This window comes from Plectropomus leopardus, chromosome 17 (genome assembly GCF_026936395.1).
Source record: "Plectropomus leopardus strain MGB_pleo_1.0 chromosome 17, ASM2693639v1, whole genome shotgun sequence".
In the NCBI taxonomy this organism is placed as follows: Eukaryota; Metazoa; Chordata; class Actinopteri; order Perciformes; family Serranidae; genus Plectropomus; species Plectropomus leopardus.
This window is the reverse complement of record NC_142192.1, coordinates 16,226,493-16,248,186: the sequence shown is the minus strand read 5'-3', so window position 1 is coordinate 16,248,186 and position 21,694 is coordinate 16,226,493. Positions and strand designations below refer to the sequence as shown.

General features: G+C 41.6%; 2 protein-coding genes across 3 annotated transcripts; both read left to right on the top strand.

Moving 5' to 3' along the window:
- The first annotated feature begins 657 nt into the window (after positions 1 to 657).
- On the top strand, positions 658 to 3,061 carry LOC121958208 (homeobox protein Hox-A2a). Its single transcript, XM_042507077.2, has 2 exons — positions 658 to 1,436; positions 1,985 to 3,061. The coding sequence occupies exons 1-2, from the start codon at positions 1,073 to 1,075 to the stop codon at positions 2,719 to 2,721; spliced, it is 1,101 nt and encodes a 366-aa protein (XP_042363011.1). The 5' UTR covers positions 658 to 1,072; the 3' UTR covers positions 2,722 to 3,061.
- A 2,063-nt stretch (positions 3,062 to 5,124) lies between these two features.
- Positions 5,125 to 11,592, top strand: hoxa1a (homeobox A1a). Of its 2 annotated transcripts, none has more exons than XR_015779420.1 (2): positions 5,125 to 5,792; positions 10,471 to 10,607. XR_015779420.1 is itself a non-coding variant. In XM_088090198.1 (2 exons), exons 1-2 carry the CDS (start codon positions 9,371 to 9,373, stop codon positions 10,836 to 10,838), a joined length of 975 nt encoding a protein of 324 aa, XP_087946324.1. In that variant the 5' UTR covers positions 9,305 to 9,370; the 3' UTR covers positions 10,839 to 11,592. The 2 variants fall into 2 exon arrangements, 1 of the variants encoding a protein (XP_087946324.1); XM_088090198.1 differs by lacking the exon at positions 5,125 to 5,792 and adding an exon at positions 9,305 to 9,977 and having other exon boundaries at positions 10,471 to 11,592.
- Positions 11,593 to 21,694: the final 10,102 nt, after the last annotated feature.

Sequence of the window (21,694 nt, the reverse complement as noted above, 5' to 3'; positions counted from 1 at the left end):
GCACATGGACGCGCGTGACCTCGTTTTAAAATCCACCTTTTGTGCAATAAACGAAAAACCTTTGCTTTGATATCATATCCATAGAGGCCACATAAATAGCCTATAATAAAACAATGTTTGTGAGTGCGCATGCATGCATACACGCGTACGTATCTTTTTCGAGCTACTGGACCTGATCTGTAAATTTTAAACAGCTGTTATTGGAAGAAATGGTCTGAACGTGTCATATCTGTCAGTATTAAGTTAATGGATGGGCGTTTTATTGCAGCACATGTCAATGGATGCACTGCATATTTCATTATAATGCATATGTGAAGAATCACATGTATTCTGGAGTGCGCACTCACTGTTAGATTGTTGGGGTTTGCTTCTGTCGAGAAGTCTCAGTATCAGTTTTTTGGGGTTTTTTTGCACCTCTGAAGCCTGTGCCTATATGAATAGCTACTGGCGTGAAATGTGTGTGTGTGTGTGTGTGTGTGTGTGTGTGTGTGTGTGTGTGTGTGTGTGTGTGTGTGTGTGTGTGTGTGTGTGTGTGTGTGTGTGTGTGTGTGTGGTGTGGGGGGCGTTCTCGACTGACATCCTCAAACAATACGAGAAAGAGGAGTGCACGAATCCGCGCACCCTAGGCTGGGCTCCTTCCCTGTAATAGTGAGCGCCAGCCATTCTTAAAAAACACATTTTGTAGCTTAGTGGACTGGACTGGAGGGGCGAGAGGAGGATAAACTGAGCGGACAAAGATGTAAATAAAAACAGTCGTCCCCCAGCTGAGCGAGGCGTTCTTCATCAGAGTTTTTGGATCAATCAGGCAGACAGTGGCTCCTTTTGATTAAACCCCAAATTGTCATTGGGCAGAGGTAATCATGTGACAGGCAATTCGGTCCAATTTCAACCTTGTCTCCATGAATTCAATAGTTTAATAGCAGCTCGGTCCCCATACGGCCGTAATCAGTGATATAGAAAAAAAACACCACCCGGAGATTTTTTTAAATGATTTTTTCTTTTTCGTCCTCACTGAGCCGCAACATTTATAAAAATACGCGTGCAAACTTTCCTCGGCTCTCAGGGAGCGGAGATGAATTACGAATTCGAGCGAGAGAGCGGTTTTATCAATAGTCAGCCGTCGCTTGCTGAGTGCCTGACATCTTTCCCCCCTGTCGCTGATTCATTTCAAAGTTCATCAATCAAGAGCTCGACGCTTTCACGCCCGACACTGATTCCTCCTCCCTTTGAGCAGACCATCCCCAGCCTGAATCCGGGCAGCCATCCGCGGCACGGCCGGCCCAGACACAGCCCCGACGGATGCAGCCCGCTGCCCACCGCCTCCTTACCCCCGGAGTACCCGTGGATGCGGGAGAAGAAAGCCTCCAAGAGGAACCACCTGCCGACCTCCACCGCTACCACCATTTCAAATGGACCTGTGTGTTTTTCTCCAAAAGGTGCGTGATTTTCTAAACACTTATTATTAGGCTATTATTATAATTTTTAGAATAGGCCTGAGCTCCAGTTTAGCAACAGATAGCAAAGTCATTTCATTCTCATAGATTCATTGCCTCGCTGTGATTGTATACAAAGCTAGAAAAAAAAAGTTTAGATAAAGTTTGGTGATGTAGGATGATTTATTCCCCTAGCCGTAGCAGAGTTTTGATGTGTGACAGTAATGAAGAGTGATGGAGTGCCGTTGCCGAGGAGGGCAGCTGGAGCATTCATTAGTATCCCACACCAGCCCGGACCTCACTGCTTTTATAGCTTCACGCACACGCTGCACGTTATTTTATGTGTAAAACAATCTGATGATAATGATTTTTTGGATAAAAGGTGCACAAGCTATAAGCTAGGGTCAGTAGCTCCAGCGGCCATTTTGCTGCAGCGTGTTGTGCACCCCTCTCTGGTGGTTTGAGAGAGCCATAATGTTTGATTCACGGGCAGCGGGGTTATGTAACTGTTGTGTCCTGCGTTTTTAATCCCAACGATGCTTATTTTCCAGGCTCGCCTGAGATTGTGGAGAGCGGTGGAGGTGCCGGAGGAGGAGGAGGGGGCTCCCGTCGGCTGAGGACAGCGTACACCAACACACAGCTGCTGGAGCTGGAGAAGGAGTTCCACTTCAACAAGTATCTGTGCCGGCCGAGGAGGGTGGAAATAGCGGCCCTGTTGGATCTGACAGAGAGGCAGGTCAAAGTCTGGTTCCAAAACCGGCGCATGAAGCACAAACGGCAGACGCAGAGCAAGGAGAACCACAATGGAGAGGGGAAAGGGCCGGGCGCAGAGGACGGCATCCAGAGCGACGAGGAGGACGAGGCCCCCCTGTACGAACGGAGCGGGGCCCTGCTGGAGAGAGATACCTGCTCCTTTCAGAATAACTCCCTCGGCTCCACGCAGCAGCTCCACAATGGCGAGTCCATGAGCTTTGCTGCTGCGCCGCTGAACAGCAATGACAAAAATCTGAAACATTTTCCCAACCCGTCACCCACTGTTCCGGGCTGCATGTCAACAATGGGCCCAGGCTCGGCATCTGGCCCGGACAATGGCGACAGTCCCCCGGCCCTGGATGTTTCTATACACGATTTTCAACCTTTCAGCTCGGATTCCTGCCTACAGCTCTCCGACGCAGCCTCGCCGAGCTTGTCAGAGTCTCTGGACAGCCCCGTGGACATTTCTACGGACAGTTTCTATTTTTTCTCGGAGTCTCTAACTACAATCGACCTGCAACATCTGAACTATTAACTGAAATCAATCACAATAGCTTTCTTTTTTCCCCCTCTCTCTCTTGGGACATTAAAAATCAGGATGGTTTTAACTCTGTTATTTGTATATTCGGCACATTTATTCTATTGATATTTGACTTGACGATTAATACAAGGTAAGGATGAAATCAAATCACTGACATAGCTCTGCTTAAACGTGGCTTGTAATTACCATAACAAATTGATCTCTTGGAATGGAAATTATGAGTGTATGTGAATAATTATACAATATTAGGCCTATGAAATCTGGTCATTTTATTTTTGTATAGCTTCCAATGTCTTGGATATTTTTGTTAGAATACAATTAACTTCCTACAATCTTTTTTTCTGGTGTTTTGAGTCGTTTTTTTTTAATTTACTGACTGGATCATTTTTGCTTGAATTATTCATGTAGAAAATATGCCAAATTAAAAAAAGGTAAGGCTTAAAAAGATATAGGCATTATGCAAATTAAACAACAGGTTGGCGATGGATATAAACACTCCGCGTTGAGGCACACACACTATTAGATTTTATTGATCTATTTTAGAATTTGATTTAAACGTAATCCGGATTGTTTGAAATAGTTAACTAAAGTATAAATGTTTGGCCTTAAAAAGAAATTAAAATGTTTTTTGTTTTTTTAGCTATTTAAAAGTTTAGTGTTTAAAACTTTTTTCCCTCGATGCAGGAAGTTTCTTTTAAACGTCTGCAAATTAGCAGACGTTTAAAAGTAATTATAAACTAATTATTAGTGCAAAAATAGTAGCATTTGTTTTTCAGATTTTAAAATGCGTTTACTCTAACACGTTGGCACTATTTCATGCAAACACCCTAATTTAGATTATTTTTATTTTCACCTTCAAACTTCAATACTTTGGAGAGAAAAAGCAAACACGCCAGTATCGGATCTTAGCATGACAGGGCTCTTAACATTGTGTGCATGTTGCAGGCAAATACCCGAGCCATGTTTGCCTTCAGGAGCTCATAAATCACTCCGTGGCATGAATGAGACGGACATTAAGGAGACCAATTGTGGCGTAATGTGCACAAATAAAACCCCACTTACATTTTCATACGGGACTCCCCAATTCCTGTGCTAAAAGGGGGCTGAGTCTCTGCATGCGTTTGGTAATAATTCATTTTTATAGCTTGTTTAAAACACGGCTCTGGCTCGGGGACAGCGGCAGTAGCAGGCTGCTCAGGGTTATGAGGCTGCACTCTGTTTCCCCGCGTGTTAAAAGTAGTACAAACTCAAAACAGACTACTTGTGGACTCGATGCAATTTATCGGGCACATATTGACTAAGAATAGCAGCGGAGAGAGGATCATTATACAATTTTTGGCCAACTTTAGCGGGAGAGTTTCTGCGTTTTGGGGGGATTTTACAACATTATTGAAGCCGTTTTGTTCTGCACTATTGGAGTTCAATATAAGGATTATGAATGGTCTTGCTGGATTGTATTGCACTTGGGTTGACTTATGGGAATCGGTTATTAGCTCATGCACAGCTTGACTCAATAGTCACTTTAACAGCGTTGTGTATGAGGACAGGAAAAACAACCACCGGTTGCGACGCCGGCCTGCACGGATCGATTCACAAACTCATCTACAAGTGCGAAATTCATAAACTCGAGCGTGCAGCGGCGGTTTATCGAATAATCTGGAAGCCATAAGAAGCTAATCGACTCGCTTAACATTAGATATACTGGATAACTACAGTGTATGTGTCAATGTGAGTGTGTGTATTTAAGAAAGGGGGATATATGGGGTTAAATAGGAGTGGGTGGAGGGTAGATCCTCTGCACAGCGACTAATCACAGGGCCAGTATAACCAAATCATTCCGAGACAGCGCGCCTTTTCTGCGCACATGTGTTCACACAAAGAGCCAAGAAAGCTCCAAGGCCTGGCTGAAGTTTCCACATGCAGGCAGAGAAGGCAAAATGCACTGCGCCCACTCACTACTGTTGCAGAGGCAGCTGGGAACACAGAGGGGAGAAGGGAGGGGGTGAGGGGTAGTATTGACCCCACTGCGCTTTTTTTTTTTTTTTTACTTGAGGGAAGTTTGCATCAAGTCTTCACTTTCTGTAATACTTTATGAGCATGAAATAGCTTACAATTTTTAGTACTGGTTATTAAAAGACGGTATTTTCAGTACTTATATCTAATAGGGGAATCACCAGAGGCCCCACAATACCATATTATAACAATATTTCAGTCACAATATTATTGCAATTTTAAACATTTTGCGATATGTCGAGAATTGCTAAAACATATAGCTTATACAATATTTTCATGTAAAATATCATAATAATATGTTGTTTTTTATTCTCGATGTATTATTGTTTACATTTAATTCTTAATGCAGTGTTGGAATATTAAGTATTTAGATAATGTGTTTAAGTTAAAGAAGCAATATCACACTATAGCATCATGGACGCAGAGTAGTATCGATTTTTAAAAAACGAATTCTGTGAATCATTAATATTAAAAACCACTACTACTTTTTGCTTTAACGCCGTAATATAACGCATTACTAATAACATTTCGGTAATATTATGCCCGTAACAATCTCATATAACGCGCGTTACAACGCATTTTACCCGAATTTTTTTTTCTTTTTTTTTCCAAGAATTCACCAACATCGCGAGACATTCCAGCACCGGAAACAAACCCCGCGAGTCAGAGTATTTCCTGTTGCTTGAATTCAGTGGTTGAGATGACTGCGGTGACTGACTCCACATTTGCAAGATGGACATACTCTCATTATTTTCAGCTGGTCAGCGGAAAGCACAAGTACATAATAGTAAAGTGCAATCTATGTGCGACACCGAGGGAACTCTACATCGAGAAATAGCGCCAGTAAGTTGAAGAAACACCTGGACAGGTGCCACGCTAATGCTAAGCTAACCGAGTTGCAGGCACGGTCTGGCAAGCTGCTTGAACAGCGAGAAGTGAAGAGACTCGTGGCAGAGTATGTTGATGAAGATATGCAGCTGCTGTCAACAGCAGAATCACCAGCTTTTAGAAAGCTTGTCAGCAAAATCCCCGTCAACACCAGCAATGACAAGGTAAGCTAACGTTGCCATAGAGACCGCTTCATATACAGTATAGGTATTTGGGTGTATTAGAGTCTCTAACCTGTCTTACCTGGGCATTGCTTATCATAGCCATCAAGGGGCAGCAGCTATGGTCGGCTGTGCAGCGCCTAATTACTGTATTAATGAGGCTGGCATCAGTTTCAAGTCGATAAGAGATGTATTTGTTAACATGTGTCAACTAAAACCAACGTTACAAGAAGTTAGTGAACTGTGACTTAAAGGTTGCCAGGTCTCATGCGCCTGGTGTGTGGCACACGCCTTCACCATCAGTCTCATGCTCTCAAGCTGCCCGGGTAAATCTCATGCCAAAACATTGTGACAGCAAAAGTGTTGAACAAACATGTAATGCGGTGAATGACTTTGACTCTAATACAGCTGAGTATTTGATAACGGAGTGGCGTTTCATTATGATGGATCAAACAGCTGATGGTCTGACAGCAGCACAGTGAGACAAGCAAACAGAGCAGAGCCTCTTCTCACGGCACCAAAGTGTCTGAATGAACAAACAGCCAAATATTCAGTGGTGGAAAGTGACATTTTTAGATTTCTACAGACTATTTTGTTTCAGTTTCAGGTTTAGTCAGACTTTGGATGGAATTATTTAGAAACAGCAGGACACATCGTCCATGTCTCATCCAGCCGCTGGCGATGAGCTCTCTCTTTGTTATTATTACCAGGGGCAGATGTAGTGATTTGGGGGCCTGGGGGCCACAGGCACATTTCCTTATTTACACCCTTTCTGTAGCTGGGTATGTTGGTAGGCTGTTGGCAGCTATAGAACAAGAAGGCCTACTCAAAACTATTTTTTTTCCTCAAGAAAAACAATTAATAGCACACAGCAGAAGTTCAAGTCTGAGTCAGTCAGGAGAGGTTGTGCTTAAATTTACCTGAAGTTTGTTGAAGATGCTGCTTTTGCTTCTTATATCATTCTGGATAGTTTAATATATAATATTTCATTATATGTACACTGTAACACACCATGGTCAGATGCAACTGTAAATGTCCTCCATTTTATTTCTTAGATAATTAAATGATACCCTGACAGCCAAACTGGAAATGTCCCTTTTTTTTATTTCTGAAATCTGGTCACCTTGTACTTGAGTAAATGTAGTCTTAATTAAATTTTACCACTGTTAACCAATAAACATTTAACTGTTTACAACTATTAAATGTGTAATAATAGCACCTGTAGAGTATTCTGTTTACACTTAATACTAATATTAGCATTTAATGCTATAAATTAATTTAAAGAAGAATGGAAATGAAAAGAAAAAGAGATTAGGCTATGGGTTACATCATAGTAGGCTCTAGCTTTATTGTGTGTCATATGATATTAATATTTACAGTATCTATCATAATTTACCAGACTTTGATCATTTGTCTGCTTTTTGATTCTGACGAGGATTGTTACTAATTGTATTGTGCCGTGAGACTACATCGCACCTATTATATTAAGTTATTAGTAGCCTTAGGGGCTTATAATCAGCTGCAATAAACTACATTTTAACATTTTAAAATGCCTAGTCATTGTTCTGTTGTTATTTTGGTGAAAGTAACTCAAAAGTAACACAAAGGTAGTGTAAGTCATTACAATTCAGAGACAGTAATATTGTAGTATAACTAATTACTTTGACAGTAACTATTAATATATAATGTATTACAGTTTGGAAGTAACTTGGCCAACACAGTTGGGGAGTAAACCGTAACATGGCATTAAATCACAAAATTGTGTAATTGTAATCAGTTACAATTACAGAGGACAAACATGTAATTAAATTACAATTACAAATCAAAATGTTGGTTTTTACAAAGGGCCTACAACTGGATATATTATCTTTGCATCTTTTCAATATTTTTTTGGCATTTTTTATTGCCCAGTTTAAAACATTTGTTAAAAAAAAAACATATCAAAAAGTAATCAAATGTAGTAAGTGACATTACTTTGATGAAGTAATTGAAATAGTTACATTACCAATAACATTTTAGCAGGGTAAATAGTAATCTGTAACCTATTACCTATTTGCAAAATCAACCTTCAAACCCCGACCATAAATATGCGAAGCATATTTTAGTACAAAAAAACTTAAAATTGTACTAAGTTACTCTCGACAACTATCTATCTATCTATCTATCTATCTACTGTCATTATATAAACACTTGTAAAAAAAAAAACATACTATAAACACACTGAGAAGCATTTTTTTTGGGTGTTTGGCAACATATGGCCAGTGGGGGTGCTCATCCCACCATGTGATCCTCTCTCCCTCCCCTCCGTGGATGTATTATAGGGAAGAAGCTCCCCTCCCTTTTCTTTTCCTTCCTCAGTGAGAGGTTGGTTGGCTCGGCACTCTGCTATCAGCTCTCCCACGCACATTCTCCCCCTGCTCTGTCTTTTCTTCCAGCTTTTCGTGGCCATTAATTTCAAGCAATAAAGCAACAGCTTTATTTGATGAACTTAACAGGATAATCAGCCCATAGTCGCACCTCGGGCTATATGGGCGCATTAGCCCCACGACGGGCCTCGCATTATCACATCATTTGATCACTATACATGCATAATGAATACACGTGGGAGTGAAATTAGAGTAGATAGCAGACCCCGTGACCCCGGGAGAGACAAAAATAATACTACATCATCTTAACGTTTAATAGGTTTCCTTGTCGTTACATCACCTGTGACCTCCCAGCAAGTACTGAATAGCAGCCAAACATCTCTAATGTGACCTTGATGGGGAACAAAGTTATTAAGCTCTCTTTGACTAAACTGGAGTACTTTTTTGCATGTGTCAGGAGTGAAAGCTTCCTGCCTCTCCCTCACTGTCACACTGTGAAAATATTTGCTGAGCAAATCCCCTCGCAGTGTTAAAGCGTGAAACACTTCGCATCGGAATGGGACACTGATAGCCCCCATTGCCTGTGGCAGTGGCACTGAGCTATCCATCCATCCAGGAGAGAATGGCACCATTATACATATGACATCACGGCTGTTATGCGCGGGCGGATGCAGACACGCACGGAGGGCACACGCACCAACACATACACGCACACACACACTCCTATTCCGAAAATACCATACCTGGGGGTCAGAGTGCCAAGTCGTCCTCGTGGCGAGGTTGCAGAGGGTGAAACGTTAATCTTTTCCCGTGCGGGAGTGCGCGCAGCAGGGGTTAGAAGACACCGTGTTTGCCATTCCCCGCTCTTCATGCGACCCCGGAGCTGTCCACAGCCGTCTGCCTCCCAGCTCATTGTTTGCTCGGCCAATACATTAGTGGCGACGCGCGTCACCTTGATCGACGAGCGCCTGGAATTTAAATAGCCACTCAAACACCAATCTGTCACCGGCTAAGGGGATAAGGACAAGTACCTCACTGGCTGACCCGGGCCCACGTGACAACACCCGTTCATTGATATCGGCCCGTGCGCCCCCCCTCCCTCCTCTGATAAGGACAGAGTATAGGTAAAGGTTGGCACGGTCACTCGGGGTAAGAGGGGAGAGAGGAATAGATCAGAGGGTGTCTGTCCCTCGGTTCAGGCAGAACAATGCTACAATGAGCAGCTTCTTAGACTACTCGGTGATGAGCGGTGAAAGTGGCTCGTGCTCTGTCAGGGCTTTCCACTCGGACCACGGGATTACAACTTTCCAGTCCTGCGCGGTTACGGTCAACAACTGCGGGACGGATGACCGCTTCATGGGGAGCAGGGCTTCCCCGGACGGCATCACTCACCAGCCAGGGTCATACCAGTCTCCTGCGGGATCTCTGGGTCTCGCCTATGGGGCCCATCCGGCCTGCAGCTCCAGCTATGGACCCCAAAGTTTCTGTGCTACATACAACCATTACGCGCTCAACCAGGAAGTAGACTCCACAGCAGGGTTCCCCCAGTGCGGCCCACTGATGTACTCGGGTAACATTTCCTCCTCCATGGTGTCTCAGCATCGCCAAGGTTACAGTGCCGCCCCCCTGGGTCAGCTGCAGTATGCCCACGCTGCCTATGGCGGCGGGCACGAGCAAGCAGCCCATTTTGCTGGGTGTTCAAACCCGCTGTCACCATTGCACGCAGCTCACCTGGAGGCTTGCTGCTCACCTCTATCTGAGGGCGCATCTTCTGCACAGACCTTCGACTGGATGAAAGTCAAGAGGAACCCACCGAAAACAGGTGGGAACCATGTGCCAGTGGCACAGAGTGTTATAAATGATCCAAACTCTTTAATTTAAGTGCTGTCATTTTGTCTTTTTTGTGGGAGACAAAACATCAATACAAACACACTTAAAGCTAAGTTATGGAGTTTATTTTATATACTTTATATTTGACAAATCCTGCCAGATTGTGCCATGTTTAAAATATGCTGTGTTGCCTTTAAGGAAAAAAAAATCAGAAATCTGGGAATAATTCTTGTATTTAAAGGTATTATAATGTAGAATGCTGTAGCAGATCCTATATTTTGGTATTACGTTGGACCATGTATATGTGCACACACATTACAGCATATTTCAAAGTAGCGGAAACTAAATGACTGCTGCGCAAAAGTTGCTTCTAGCTGCGTAAAAGTTTCTCCCACGCGTAAGCAGTATCTCATGTTGGTTTGACCAGATAACATGCAGTGTATTTTCATCCCCATGTTCATGCTGTTTTATCTCTCCGTCTCCAGGCAGGTCCGGGGAGTACGGCTATGGGGGTCAGCCGAACACCGTCCGGACCAACTTCACCACAAAGCAGCTGACGGAGCTGGAAAAGGAGTTCCACTTCAACAAGTACCTGACCCGTGCTCGGCGCGTTGAGATTGCAGCCGCGCTGCAGCTGAATGAGACTCAGGTGAAAATCTGGTTCCAGAACCGGAGGATGAAGCAGAAGAAGAGGGAGAAAGAGGGGCTGCTGCCGACTAAAGCTCCATCCTCTGACCCGGGAGAGAGCAGTCGAGAGAAAATGGACGATGCAGCATCAGAGAAGTCTATCTCAGCTCCCTCTACTCCGTCTCCTTCATCCTCCACGGTTTCTGATCCTTACTCCTCCAACTAAGAACTGCCTTCTTACCTCTTTGGGCCACAGGCGGCCTGTATATATATCAAAGCTCATACCCAGTGTACCAAAGCCAAAGTCCTGGTCGATGTGTGGACATTTAGGATGAATTAATGCACTATTTGGGACTATGGACTATAATATGGACCATCTGAGATTGTTTTATATTGTGTATTGTGTTCAGAAGAACAATAACATGGCTGTCCAGACTGTAGGCCAATGGTTTAAAATGTGTCCACTTTCTTTTGAAATTTAAAGTTAAATCTGTGTTGCGCCACCATTATGATATTGCAAAAGAAATCCAGTACCTTCTTCGCCATCCCAGTGCTGCTGAATGTGCCAATATAAAGTCATAAGGCTGCACACCAAACAAAACAAACAAACAAATACCTCAAAATGTGCCAAAGTTGTGCGTAATGGCCAAGGCCATGGTGATTGCACTGGATGTCGACAATTAGGCATCACACAATCAACGAGGTGACCTCGTTTATTAATCCTTACAGAGTACATTGTTATATTACCTCCACAATCACTTTCACCTGTGTGTTTAAAGCCTGCGTGTTTGTGTGTCGCGACTGTCTGAATGTCTTGTGTGAGATTTGCATGATGCGTAATGCTTTCATGTATTATTGGCGGGGCGCTGAGTTTTATCAGTTGGGGAACAGGTCATGTAAGGCCACGTATGTTCCAGGCTTTTATCTGTTATCTATTTAATCCAGTGGAGCACATACAAAATGTTTTGTCCAGAGAGACGTTTACGGGTCAATCATATGTATTAAAGTGCGTTTACCTCTAAAAAACACCCATCTGTGTCATTGCTGAGGGGAATCTTGGGAAAGACAGAATAAAAGAGACCTTTTGAGGATTTTAAAGCAAATCTTCCCTTTAAATCCGCCCGTCAGACCGTTATTCTAAGCTCTGTAGACAAGAAAGGAAATCTCTGTCCATTTTCTTACCGTTTGAGAAGCTGCACGTGTCTTTTTTACGCACCGCAAAGTCCCTCAATGTATGCGGCCGTGCGCGCTCCCGTCCCTGGGGTAAAGAGGTATTGGCATAATAAAGGCATGTTTATCCACGGAGGAGATGAGAGCGCGGATGTCAGCGTCATTTGTGATGACAACCTTATCGAGCTCTCGGCTTATTGAGGGGACAAAAAAGAAACTCTATCGATTAAAACATCGAGGTTAGGCTATCGACAAGGATGGGGGCCCCCACTGGCCCTGTCAGCGTTAACTCCTCAGTTCCCCCAAGTCACAAGGAGGTGTCATCATCCCCACCTGATGACAAGACGAGCAGTGAAAACTTGCAGCACTTCATGTCACAATCACAATTTTGCTTTGATAAGAGCTATTATTTCAGATTTTGTGATATATATATATATATATATATATATATATATATATATATATATATATATATATATATATATGTAGTGATTACGCCTGGTTTGTTTATCTGATTTATGGGGATAATTCATTTCAGTGATTATTTTTTAAAAATCCAACTAACATTATTAGTGCAATAATTCATATTTGTAGATAAAATGTGTCTAAACTGGACTCTAACAGGAAAAATAGGTTGTATCTAACCTGCCCTTTTCAAAGTAGTCCTGAGTCCAATTTCCAAACCAAGAAAAAGGTGTTCCCTGATTCTTCTGCTGTTTTAATTCCTGGTTTGCAGGCTGCGAGTCCATCATACCATAAAAGGGCAAAAAACGCCGAAAGAGCCATGATTAATGAGCGACGTTCACCTTTACCTTGGATCCACCTGCAGGAGCTGCTCTGTTGGAGCTGTGGAGACCTGCTATGGGGCCGCAGCGCAGCCTGCTCAGTCTAATTCAGCAACAGCAAACATAGTAAGTTAAGTAGCTAACCTCTGTTTTATTTAGTCTCACCTACTTTTCCTTTTCGATTTTGTTAACGTGTATTAGGTCTTTGGTTTTTTGACATTCAGAGAAATGGCTTGCTCTGTATGAAACCTGTGACAAGGTTAGTTTTGTAACTTCAGACGCCCTCATTTTGTTGACAGAGGAGGTGTTTCGGTATAAATAGAGAAGTCGGTACACAGACTTGTTGCTCAAGGGGCCTTTTCGTGTTTGTCAGGTCAGTGTGGACAAGAATGAGGAGAGACATTGTCTCTTTTATTTCCTGAAAAAAATGTTGAAAAGTCAAAAAGATGTTTTTATGTGCTCAAACATTTTTGTCTTAGCAAAGAAATTACTATCTTGATTTCCAAAAAGACGTCGGTAATTTATTCAAATGTCAGTGCAATATATTTCTTAACGTTCACTATTTTAGGAGATTGTTCGTATTTCTTTGAACATTTCAAGGCAAAACGAAAAGAAAGTCTGTTGCGGTACCCTAGCAATAGTTCTGATGTTTTTGTTAAATTAATTCACATTTTTAAAATGTATTATACTAAACTATTGAGAAAGTTTAGACAGACAGGCCGAATAACTACATAGATTACATTTACAAAGCTTTTATCTAAATTATTTAATTCTTTTGAAATATTATTATCCCTCATTATTTTTGAACAGAGAAATACACAGTTAAAATGCTGCTATTAGACTGCTTTAAATTTCAGTCAGTTTTTTTAACAACTTATTTCAACTCCTAAAATGTTCTTGACAAATTAGTTCTCATGGAAAAAAATATTAACTGAAAAAAATCAGCATTATTTTTTAGACATATAGATTTTATACAAATGGCTTTAGAATATATTCATTTTTGCCTTAACTGTATATTTATGTATGACAACGAGTTTTTAAAATGTCAGTTTGATTCCGTTTCTCGACAATTTCATGTAATTAATATATTGTTTTAATTTTCATTTACATTTCCACAGAATTCCATCTAAATCTAAACATTTGGTGTCCCTCTAGTTCCCTTGCAATTATAAATTCCTCTCTGTGCCACAGGGACTGACAACATTTTGGCACAGAGTTATTCATTTAGCCACAGATTCTAATTTCCTTTTTCTTGTCTGCTTGTCTTTCTAAACCTGATAAAATACTATATGTTAAATCAGTTTAAAATAATGCAAAATAGAAGTTATAGTAGGGAGTAAAACGACAAACACTTATTTTTTAAATTCACATTTGAAACAACTTTTACTTAATTTATAATATTGGATAAACTATTGAAGTTAAAGTAGGCCTATGTGTTTCTGGAGACCCCTACAAACCTCCCCCAGGGACCCTTGGGTGCCCCCGGACCCCACTTTTGGGATGTTAAAGCTCTATGCTCTCCCTCCAGGCTGTGCGCTATGCTGCAGCCACACAGAGTGGATTAGAAACGCAGCTGATCCTCAAAAGAAACCTCGGGGTCAATCCTCGGTCACAGTTTGAGTTTGTTGTCACAGCACCACCCACACCTAAACAACAGTTTACAGACCACACTGGGCAAACAAGCGCCTCAACAACGCGGTCACAGTTCAGCTCCGACGGCCTGTTTGTCCAAAACACCCTCAGACTCGCTGCTAAATGCTAAAAATGACCTTAGAAAAAGAAGATCAGGACGTTTTTACTGGTCCGACCGCCAGAATCTGGCCCCGCGCGCGCGGCTGATGGTTCCCATTAGGGCCCGCGGATAAACACACGGACGATGACAGATGTTTGACGAAAACCATTAAGGCCTTGCGAAGGAGGAATAGATGTTTAAAGCTTTTGACTTAAGGAGTTCACGCAGGAATTAGATGGAGAATTCATTTGCGCGTCCTTGATGTGGCCTAAAATAGTATGCGACTTGTGCCAACCAGGCATTTGTGCCATGGAAATGTTTGGGATACATTGTATTAAAAATAAATAAGTAACTTTTTGACTTCGGTCATATAAGGAAGTCCTAATAACTACTACAGCAACGGAAAGAAACTTTAGATTGTTCCTTTGACACAAAGAAAAACGGTAAATATTAAATACGCTCATCTACATTTTGATTAGAATATTTTATTAAAAAAGCTCAGGAAACACACAAATAAAGTTCTTAAGCCTTGTTTAAAAATTCCACCAATGATGTGCTTACCTAAAAAAAACCAAAAACAAACGAAGCAAAACAAAACAAAAAAACATGCATTTCTTGTCCAAATGTTTAAAACAATTAAGGATTTAACCTCAAACATGACTGTATGTAGGCTATTTATAATATACAACAACAACAAAAATATTGGATTGCATAATAAGAAAAAGGGCCACCCAAAGCCTTATTTAGAAACGTTATTTTTATTTGCTTAAATATTAACTTGTAAACGAAAAAGTGTGTTTTGGAGAAAAATAAAAAAAACCCCTATATTTAGTAATAATAAATATTAAACAAATCGAATTTTTCTCTAGAATTTCTTTAAATCTTCTTACATCTATTTGAGCAAAGGTGACCCGAATCACATAATTAGAATAGGTTTTTGATTTCTCAAGAATTACAAGACATGCAATTCCCCTACATTTCAAAATAAATTTATCTAAGATTTATGTGCAATTGTGTATCATTTCTGAAATTATTTTTCTTTATGCAATAATTATGGGGTTTTAGTATCTAATAATATATCACAGTAGTAATATCATCTTTATCTCTGATATATAATTGTGATTTTGCCTGCATTTTGGACAATGTCAGAAACCATTTCAACCCTTCAAATACTTTTGCCCAGAGCTTGAATCATGCTGTGAAGAAGCCACTCTTTCCTGTCTGTAGCTGAATGACAAAGGTTTTGTTTCACTGTGTGTGTGTGTGTGTGTGTGTGTGTGTGTGTGTGTGTGTGTGTGTGTGTGTGTGTGTGTGTTAGTGTGTTTAAGACTGGATTGAAGCAGTTTAAGGGCAAGAACTTGTGACAATGTTACTCTTTGTCTCCAACAGAATCGGTAGACACAGAAAGATGATTTGTGAGACACCAAAAGGAAGCAGAGCTGACAAAGAGACTCATGGGCCGCCACCTGAGAGTGTACAGGTACTCATCTCAGCAACACAAGTTCACTCACTCACACTCACACACACACACACACACACACACACACACACACACACACACACACACACACACACACACAAATACTGTCACATGTAAAAAGACAATTTGTTCTGAGGTTGTTCGTAAACAAGTGCAAATACAGGTGCTTCAGGATATTAAGGTCAGGGACGAGTTTGCACATGCATGTACACACACACACACACACACACACACACACACACACACACACACACACACACACACACACACACACACACAGCATTAAAAAAGATTTCACTCATGGAGTGCCAAACTGATGCCGCTGAAGTTTCACCCTGTTGATTTCATTTAGTCTTTTTTCTTAGAGGCTTATTTTGTGTGTGTGTGTGTGTGTGTGTGTGTGTGTGTGTAAAAGATAGAAATTGTCACCATAAAGTTCAGAGAGAATGACAAAGATAGTGTAAGAAATAAAGCATTTAGAAGCAAATGAAAATGCTTTTTGTAGAAAGAGGGAAATTCAGAAGAGCCTGTCATCATACCACCTATGGTAAATATCCATTTGGTATTGCATCAAACCTTACTGACGAAAGCTTCTGAGGTTCAGCCTCATTTCTCCCTTGTAATGGAGAAGTCATAGGTGTTCTAGGGCATTATGCAAATGAAAGGCGCAGCAAAAATATAGTCACTGTGTCCTTGAGGCCTCTGATCAGACTGTTCTTTCATACATAGGTTTTAGTTGTGGTTTGTTTATGGTCATCTATGGCACTCTGCCCTTGACACACACATACACACACACACACACACACACACACACACACACACACACACACACACACACACACACACACACACAGAGTTGGGAAAAACCCAAACAAGAGAGAACAAGACAGTTTCTTGGTCTTGTTGTGATCAAACAACAGCAGGCAGAAAGTGCTGGAAGCCCTGAGAGACAGAAAGACAGAAGTCACTCATCAGGGCAGTCGAGGTATTGGCACATCTGCACTCATTGACCACTCCCCTGTTGTGATTGGCAGCCAAAATGAATTCCTCCATCGACAGATGTGTGTCTCCATGTGCCGATAAAAGGCCGCAGCCGATAGAGGGATTGACAGTATGATGGAGGAAGAGAAGACGGGGAAAGAGAGGAGAGATGACATCATGTGGTCAGCATGTAGTGTGATGAAACAGTTACAGAAATGGTGAAGTGTGCCGTGTTGTTTAGCGTGAGGAAAGGTGGAGATGAGGTGGTAGGTTAGAGGCTGACTGTAGCGGCATACGTCCACAGCAGAACTCACCTCAGAGAGTTGTCTGCGGTTTTCGTTAAGCTCCTTTTGTCTGTTGAAGCAGTCCTGCGTGGCCAAATGGAGCGACTCAAAGTGAACAGAGGAGAGCACAGCCAGGACGCTTTAGCAGGTCTGAGGCCCAGAGGAGGAGAGCGGGACTGGGAGCAGGGCAGTGGTCTAGAGACAGGACAGAGGTCCATCCATCACACATGTCCTGACCTCAGCTTGACCCCAGCATGGCAGCCAATGAGGCGCCCTTAAACTCTAAAGAAAGCCCCCCACCACACACACGTATATACGCTCTCTCTCTCACACACACACACACACACACACACACACACACACACACACACACACACACACACACACACAAACACAGAAGAGATCGGGTGACGCTGAGTGGAGTCTGGATGGTCTTTGTGTTGGCGATCGTTGCTTCCCAGAATCCTTTGTTTTTTTACGTGACAAATGTGAGCATCAACACCTGACAGACAGGCTGTTCATCCCATGTCTCTTTCTCTCCTGCGTGCATGCATGCACACACACACACACACACACACACACACACAAACACGCCCCTTAGACAGGGATAACCTCTAAAGAACAATCTGGCTGAATAGAAGCGAAGGTCAGAAAAGGTATGCATGAATGATATTTGTGACCTTGGCAAAATACAGTTAAATTGCAACTGCAATTGTTCAAAAGAGAAACATTTTTGACACGTGGTTCAGCTACATGTAGGCTCTTTTGAAGCCTTTCTTACGGCATGAGGTCAACGTGTTATTGTTACAAAACCCAAACCAGGTCAGTTTTCCATCTGTACATCTGGGCACAATCAAATTTGTAATGAAAGTATTTCCTACAAATTCTACATTTAAATCACCATCTGCAAATTCTTTTGTAAACTGATTACAAGTACAGGGTTTTGGCTCCTTGATATGGGGAGCAGATGTGACAACCACAGCCATGTGAGGGCAGTCTATCTATATATACACAAGTTTTAAACTGCAAATATCAAACATTTATGTCAGATTTGAAGCACTTTATTCATAGCTACCATCTTCTCCCTGAGGCCTGAATAGAATTCTATAATGATAAATAAAAAAGTCTAAAGCATAATAATGGCTGACATATGGTTTGAAACACTCATATCTTCATTTCTTGTGGTGCCTTTACACCCACATGTCTGAGTGTAGACTATTGTAGTTAAAAAGCAGATTAGGAGGAATTTACAGAGGCAAACATCAGACAGAAGATTCACCCACTGCATTAAAAGCTCCCAGTAATTTTTAATTGTGCAACGTTTCGATCTAACAGAGATCTTCGTCAAGCATTTTCAAATTTTCAAGTCTTTAGGAGGTATTAACTAACCATCAGTAGTTAACATGAGCTAAGCCCTGGGATGTGACTGCATGCAGAAGCTGAAGACTAACCGACTGAATGTAAGCTAAGCTATCGGTTGCTGGCTGGCAAAGTATCAGGGCTCCTACCCGCCACTCACCTGCAAAATGTCACTTAAATTAACCCTTAGCAATCAGAAAGAGACTCAAACCAACCTCAAAATGATCAGTTAAACACCAATGAATGCTCATTTGTATGATATCGGGGTCTCAGTTCATATATTCTATGAATTAATGCCCCAAAAAAGACTTAATGTTGGCTACTTAATCTAATTAACATAAAGTTACAGAAGTTATGTCTAGGAAGGTAAAGTTACAGTGGTTCGGTTCAGGAAAAGAAACAAGGTCATGACGTATCTTAAAATAACTCTGGGGATCTAGGGGAAGTACTCAAGGAAAGTCCTATATTTTGTGACCCATACACCACCCTAACCTGCATTTTTATAGGGACACCTTGGGACCACTTGATTTTTTACTCCCGTCAGCACATTGGTCACGCGATTGAAGCCTTATGTTGAATTACAAATGATTTAATTAATTAATATGTATTGATTTCGATGTATTGCTTTTTGTCGCAAAAGATATGAAGAGTGCATGAGAACAGCCGGCTCAAGTTGGTAATCAGTCTGAAAGGAGTCACATTTTGCATTTCTGCACCAAGCTAACACAACCCACAGTTGCCATTGTTAGATTTCTGTCTTCCGTACCCAATGTGCCTCGAAGAATCATAGGCGAAGAAAAGAAAAAACAGTGACTTTATATTGTATATACTGTGATTTTTCATACCTTCTTGTACCTTTTGCTATGCTTGTGGTTGTTTTCTCATCGAGACCAAGATGTAAAATCAACACACAAAGCTAAAACATAATCCCAAACCCTAAACTGCATAGCCAGCAACACGCCCGACAGCCTTTCCTGAGTGCTTGTCAATAAGCGAGCCTGAGCCAAGTCTTTGATATCAAGGACCTGAGCCTTTGGTCTCCTGAATAACTAGACAGGTGAAGTAGCACGTGTTAAAAATGGCCTCGAGGAGATAATTGCTAACATATGACAGAAAGAAACACTGAACCTACTTTCACACACAGCTCTGGGGCAGGAGAGAGGTTTCAGCACCTCAGATTAAACGTCTCCATGTCAGGGAGAATTTGGAGAGTGTGTGAGTGTTTGACTCTGCTCGGGGCGACAGTGCAGCGATTGTTGGGATTGCTTGAGCTCACCTGACACCGTTTTACCTGTGAGCCACCTGTCAGTCCGCCCTATAGGAAGAGCAATGGTGCTCACGTGCGCTGTGACAGAAGACCACTGGAAACACAATCTGGGAGGGATTAGGGAGCAATTTGTGCGTTAACTGACACAAAATGGAGCGCTCGACCTCTTTGATGGTCGCTGACAAGATAGAAGGCCAGGTCATATCAAGACATTTAGATTGTTTTCGGCAACATTTGACACAGTTGTTGTGCTTGTCAAAATTCCTTCTCCTTCTGGCTGTTTGACTTATGTGTCAGAGCATTTGTTTTGGTTTCAACATTTTTGAGTCATTAGATTAGCAGCCCCCCTCAGAAGCAAAGTTTACTAATGTCTAATACTTGGCTGCTTCACATTTTATGAGTGTTTTGATGCCAGAAATTACACACACACACACACACACACACACACACACACACACACACACAAACACACAAACACAGTTGTAAAGCCAGCATGGATGTTAAAACAGGCTGTGTTAATATAGCAGCTTGTTATTGTAAAGGATGACGGAGATGTTTCAGTGACAGATGTAAGGCTTAGTGTAACTCTAAGCCTCTGGTTTGTACACGCCCTGAGGCGCATCACACTGTGAGAGGCAGAGTGAAACTATGCAGTGATAGGCTGCCTGTCCCCTTTAGGCAAAGAGTAGTCTAGATTTGAATCTCACAGCAGTCGTAACAGTAAGCTTAGCGAGACAAATTGATTGCGAGTTAAATCTGTGAGATACTGTATGCTTATGGTTGTGTAAACACAGCAGATAAAAGCGTCTTATCACATTGTTAGGAGTCGAGACGCTGACACAGCAGCAGTGGCCATCAGAGAGCATCATCCTGTGTAAACCATGATTATTGTGAAAGCAAAGGTCTTCCTAGTTTCTTGTATTTCTGGTGTACCAGTCATGTTTCTGCTACGGCTGTCAGCATTAATGTGTTAATTATGATGCGATTAAAGTTCCTAAACATGTTATTTTTAAAAAAAATTGTGTTAATCGCTGGTTGACATACCTGTCTTTAAGAGGCTGAGTTTTAAAGCTAGAGTGATGATACTGGTGTCATATAAAACTAGAAGACCTGATGAATCCACTGGTACCATGTCATGCTAGCTTCTCAGGAAGGGGTCTAAATGATGCTCCAAAATTAGGCTACATTTGGTGATGGAAAAATGGCACAGTCATTTCACAGCGGTCCTTTGACCTCTGACCTCAAGATATCTGAATGAGATAGGGTTCTGTGGATACCCATGAGTCTCCCCTTTGCAGACATGCACACCTTATGCTAGTCCCATTAACTTTTGGGCAAAAACCATTCAGTTTTTGGCATGCTGTATAAATGTGTTATTTCCACCTATTGTATCTGAATATTTCTGTATTCTCGGATCTCTAAACAGTCTGAAATAGCTTGAAATTACCTTACTGTCACGGGAAACAATAGTTTCACACAGACAGGACCTGTTTGAATCAGAGAAAGTAACTAAACTGGAACTGCTGAAAAGTGCAAATGCTGTCATTTGATTTCCAATCAAGACAATCTGTTAAGAATTGCTTTACCTTGTCAATAAGGACTTCATGACTGTTTTGAAATGCAAAATGATGGAATTGTAAAAAAGGTGATTAAAATAATGATTAATTGCGATTAACTATTGAAATTCAGCAATTGATTGTGATTAAAAAAATATATGGTGTGACCTCATGCAGCTCCTTACATTTGCAAAGTAAATAAACATGCTCTAAAGACTTATCAGATTAAGGAATACTCCCTTCTTCTTGTGGAAGTGGCTGCCAAACTACACGATGTATTGTAATCTTATGTTTTTGTGAAGTTAATAGCTACAAATAGTCAGAGTGGCTAAGAGAGCTCAATGCACTGCTTTAAATAACTCAAGCAAAGTGTCCCCCAGAAACATTCTCCACTAACTAATTTCTATTTTGTTCGACTTGCATCAATTACATATTTGCTTGTTATGCCACATACTGTATTCTGTGTCA

What these genes read in the sequence shown, in the direction of transcription:
- LOC121958208 (XM_042507077.2), top strand. Translation starts at nt 1,073, where the DNA reads ATGAATTACGAATTCGAGCGAGAGAGCGGTTTTATCAATAGTCAGCCG. An exon ending in TGTGTGTTTTTCTCCAAAAG is followed by an intron (nt 1,437 to 1,984) that starts GTGCGTGATTTT and finishes CTTATTTTCCAG; the next exon opens with GCTCGCCTGAGATTGTGGAG.
- hoxa1a (XM_088090198.1), top strand. Translation starts at nt 9,371, where the DNA reads ATGAGCAGCTTCTTAGACTACTCGGTGATGAGCGGTGAAAGTGGCTCG. An exon ending in GAGGAACCCACCGAAAACAG is followed by an intron (nt 9,978 to 10,470) that starts GTGGGAACCATG and finishes CTCCGTCTCCAG; the next exon opens with GCAGGTCCGGGGAGTACGGC.